At 44.8% G+C, this 4638-nt stretch overlaps 1 protein-coding gene across 1 annotated transcript; it reads right to left on the bottom strand.

Moving 5' to 3' along the window:
• Window positions 1-1762: 1762 nt before the first annotated feature.
• Window positions 1763-4622, bottom strand: LOC136531662 (probable sodium/metabolite cotransporter BASS5, chloroplastic). The gene is made up of 6 exons (XM_066524311.1): window positions 4495-4622; window positions 3687-3880; window positions 3352-3604; window positions 2953-3206; window positions 2793-2875; window positions 1763-2444 (listed from the first exon to the last, which is right to left on the bottom strand). Exons 2-6 carry the CDS (start codon window positions 3850-3852, stop codon window positions 2379-2381), a joined length of 822 nt encoding a protein of 273 aa, XP_066380408.1. The 5' UTR covers window positions 3853-3880; window positions 4495-4622; the 3' UTR covers window positions 1763-2378.
• Between the last annotated feature and the right edge of the window lie 16 nt (window positions 4623-4638).

Raw genomic sequence — 4638 nt, 5'->3', positions numbered from 1 at the left:
GGCCGGTGCACTTCTTCCTCGGCATTCAGGTGCAACGGCGCCCAGACGACTTCCTGCTCCAACAACAGCAGTACGCCATCGACCTGCTCAAACGCGTCGGGATGGCCGACTGTCGGCCCAGCGACACGCCAGTTGACACATCCGGGAAGCTCTCCACCACCACCGGGACTCCCTTGTCCACCGCGGACGCTTCGGACTACCGGAGTCTCATCGGTGCGCTCCAGTACTTGACCATGACGAGGCCGGACCTTCAATACGCCGTCCAACAAGCGTGTCTACACATGCATGCTCCCACAACGGCGTATCAAGGTCTTGTCAAGCGGATTCTTCGATACATCCGCGGCACTACGGAGCTCGGACTTCATCTCCGACGTTCTTCCCAGTCCGACCTTGTCGCATACTCGGACACGGATTGGGCAGGGTGCCCCGACACACGGCGTTCCACCTCCGGCTACTGTGTGTTCCTGGGGGACTTGTTAATTTCGTGGTCCTCTAAATGGCAAACAACAGTTTCCCACTCAAGCGACGAAGCCGAATACCGAGGGGTTGCCAATGCTGTGGCCGAATGCACCTGGATCAGACAACTGCTCAGCGAGCTCGACTGTCCCCTGAACAAGGCAATAGTCGTGTTCTGCGACAATGTCTCCGCTTGCTACATGAGCTCCAATCCAGTGCATCACAAACGAACGAAGCACATAGAGCTTGATGTCCACTTCGTGCGAGAGAATGCAAGGTTCTACATGTACCCACAACGCAACAGTTCGCCGATGTGATGACTAAGGGTCTACCAACGGCGAGCTCCAAGGAGTTCCGAAACAGTCTGTGCGTCGCCGGCAACGATGCTCACACTGAGAGGGGGGGGGGGGGGTGTTAGCGACCATGATCACCACGTTCCATGGCTCTTCTTGATTGTAGCTAGCTAGGCAGTTACACTACCGTGATATACATGTATATAGACGTAAGCCTCTGAACCATACAACTTGAGTTGTCTAATTTCTCCCTGCCTATCGCTTACACCCACCCATCAGACGGACTGCGGAGGGCGGCCTCCGCAGCTGACGTCCGCAGCCTCCGCAGCTGACGTCGAGGTGGCGTAGGAGGACTGGAGGGCGCTAGCGTTGCCACGAGCCGGAGGGACGCCATTGGACGCGGCGGGACTGCGTGAGGTTGGCGTTAACCCGAACCCGGTATCCGGCAAGTCGTTGAGGATTATACTATTAGACGTATGTATCCATATGTCTATGTGTACAAAAAAAATCTGAACATAGATTTGAGGGCTTATACAAAAAAAAAAAAAAAAAACAACAACAGGTTTAGCAGTGCCCCACGAATGTAAGGGCCCAAATTTATTCCGCTGACAAATAGGTCCCATAAATTTAAGGTCACAAATCGAAAAAGAAAGGGAGGTCCTCAAATCCCAATAGAGGTCCTGATTTAAGGATCACCGATGGAGATACTCAACTGGACATGCGTATAACTGCAACCGTACGTGTAGGTCACTCGTATTCCTGTAACGCTGTCATCGGGATGCAGCCGAATACGAGAAATTCTGACGAATCATGCGAGAACTGATATGGTTCGATGAACAGCAGTTGGAGACAATCTACCCTATGACAAGGGGCCAGAAATTGAACTCCATCAACTCTTGGGGTCCATTATCTAAAAAAATCAGCTCTTGGGTCGGCATGCCGGCATGATTAAAAAAAGTAAATTTGGAAGATAATTTAATGAAAGAAAAACTACTTGCAAGCTCACTCGGATGGAAAGAAGGAACGTACATGAGTTTCAAATTTGAACCATGAAAATTCCATCTAATCTAGATAAATACGAGCAGAAACAGCAGGGCTCAATTGATTCAGAAAAACTAGTCAAACACCAAAGAATCAGAGGAAGGCCATTTGTTTCCTTTCTTCTCAATCCACGGGAGACGAGGCCCTTCATGCATCTATCTCAACATCTCAACAAATCGTTAAGGCTTTGTTTGGTTGTACTTGTATTCACCTCAACCTGATGTGTGTTGGAGTCAATTAGGTCACTCCAATTCTCTCCAGCACACTTGGATTGAGGTAGGAGTGCAGTCAAACAAGCCCTAAAGAGGTTCTTTCACATGGGGTTTCGCTATCATCCAAGAATTCAGGCCACTAGATTCCTCAAAAGAAATTTCAGGCCACTAGAAATCTTAGTTCGACAGAACCAAGACCAGAGATAAATAGTGCGAGACAGATTGTATGCCACGATGAGCATTTGGCAGCAATCCTGACCAATGATGAACCTTCCTAGATTGCTATCCATGGGGATCAGTTAGCCTGACTAAATTTCATCACGGGTTATGGCGATGTCAGAAACAAAGATGAGTTGCTTCGATTTGAACTGGGTTATTAGGCTTCTGTTTTCTTGGACCATACCATGACAAGAGCAAATCCCATTAAGGACATCAACACAACCTGCAGAAATGAATCAAGTTAACAATGGTAAGATCCTCATTAATCTCTCTGCAGACAAAACAGAATTGACCCCTCTTTTGCAGAGTTTAAATTGTGCTGAACTGAAGTAATGTTACTCTTGGAATATAGTTACATAGTTTGTGTTGATTTCTAAGCCCAGAGGCGAAGTTTCATGTCGATCAGGTCAAAGTAATAAGTTTTTTATCTGCTGAAAAGATTTTAATACCGTGGAACCATGTATTGACCTATCCATAGCTGTCCCCAAGATTAATGTCAGATTGACAGGAAAGTTTCATTTGTAAGAGATAAATCTGCAAGAGGCTAGTGGATGGGTAAAAGTTCACATACCGATACGGCTGGAGGCACACCCACTAGTGGATCTGGGAAGAACTTGTTTGCTAAAGCAAGAGCAAGGAGGCTACTTTGCATTCCTGCATCAAGAGATACAGATGAGAAAACAAAACAAATTAGAAAGAACATATCCTCATGTAATAGGAGAGCACGTCACCTGTCTCAAAAGATATTGTCCTTTGTAGTGCCTTTACATCGTCTGACTTGTGAAACCAAGTACCAGCAAGATGATAACCAGCTACAAAAGATGAGGTGTGGAATGCAAAAAGGAGCAGCACTATGGCTAATCCAAATGGCGACAAAACAGCCTTGATATTTATTGCCAATGGTGAGCCAACACACAGAGCAGTGACAAACACCGACAACGGAGGGAGAAATGGCTGAATAGCTGCACAAAGCCTTGGAAGGAATCTGCGTAATATAAAGAAACATGAATTTAGACCTGAAAACAGAAGTAACTCAAAGTGGGAACCAAAGATCAGAAATATAGTAAGGGAACTATCCAATCTAGCACAGCTGTCTCCTGTACTTCAGTTCAAAGCAATGAAAGCAATACCTATTCAGAAGCAATCCAGCAGCAATTGGAGCAACAACTATTTGAACGATGCTTGACATCATCCCTTTGACATCTACAGGTAATTTCTGGCCAATAAGAAAGTAAGATAATGTTGGGGTGACAAAAACTGCAGTAGCTGTTGACAATGATGTCATAACAATGCTGAGAGGAGCCATATGTGGATCCGTCAGGAAAGTTGCATAGTTTGAAAGCTGTGCTCCGCTCACGCATGAAACCAACATGATACCAGCGCCTACAGAGAAGTTCACGGCAGAGTTCACCACATATTCTGCAATGCTCCTTCTAAAGCATATAAAAATGAATCAATTTCTTACCTAGAGCAGTTGGGAGATTAAGAACTGCAACCGCAAGAGTGCCAAAAAGGAATCCCAACAAAGGCTTGATGACAAACTGTCCGATATAGCCCACAGCAATAGCGTCTGGCCTTTTTATTGCTTCAATAAAATCCTTGACGGTTGAGTTTACACCAACAGCAAACATCAAGAACCCCAAAGCTGGTGCATAATACCTGCAATAATAACACACACCCTGGAATGTAAATAACAGGTGCAAATATAGAACACTGTGCTACTGACACAAACATGAAACTATCTAATTACATAAATAAAAGCCAGCTTATAAGTGAGACTGTGAGAGGTAGACCCTTAATGATTAATCATTACAGAAAGGATATCGGAGTTTGTCAGTGAGCATAAACCAAGAGGATTCCTATAGTCCAGAGACCTAATCAGAAAGCATTACCATATAGAGAACGGAAAGATGGTGATTAGTATGGATCAACACATAATTTTAAATGCCTTTTCAGGTATCAATTATATGCATACTTCTGAGAAAACGTCCTCCCCTATATTTCTTACTTATGGGACTGGAAGAACAATCAAGAAGTAAGTTCGAGAAAAAGTAACTGTCCAACGAAATGGTCTTAGATACTGTCATCAGGGGGAGATAAGTGTCCAAAGCCAAAGGAAGCCGAACAGGGCTGTGTACCATCTCTTTCATATACTGCCAAAGTGTAGCTCAAATATAAATTCAACTGATCATTGATCCAACGATGTAGATTCCATGCTAACAGATCGATAACTGAATTTGGACTAATACAGAGCAAAAACTTGCATGACAGACCTGGTTGTGAACCATGTAAACGAAGGAGGGTACACCAGCGCGAGAATTGTGCTCCCCAGAACTATATGGGGAATAATGGAGTTGGCACTCTTTAAAATCTTCAAGAAATCTACTTTACTCTCCTCCACTACCTGTAGCTTCAAT

Source organism: Miscanthus floridulus, unplaced genomic scaffold, assembly GCF_019320115.1.
Source record: "Miscanthus floridulus cultivar M001 unplaced genomic scaffold, ASM1932011v1 fs_40_2_3, whole genome shotgun sequence".
Lineage (NCBI taxonomy): Eukaryota > Viridiplantae > Streptophyta > Magnoliopsida > Poales > Poaceae > Miscanthus > Miscanthus floridulus.
The sequence above is the reverse complement of the archived record's forward strand: the minus strand, read 5'-3'. Positions and strand labels throughout refer to the sequence as shown.

Excerpts from the sequence above, each read along its gene's own strand:
- LOC136531662 (XM_066524311.1), bottom strand. The coding sequence starts at position 3,852 with ATGTTTGCTGTTGGTGTAAACTCAACCGTCAAGGATTTTATTGAAGCA. Across the intron at positions 3,605-3,686 it reads TAATCTCCCAACTGCTCTAG|GCGCTGGTATCATGTTGGTT; the intron begins GTAAGAAATTGA and ends ACTTCTCTGTAG. Across the intron at positions 2,876-2,952 it reads GACAATATCTTTTGAGACAG|GAATGCAAAGTAGCCTCCTT; the intron begins GTGACGTGCTCT and ends CTCTTGATGCAG.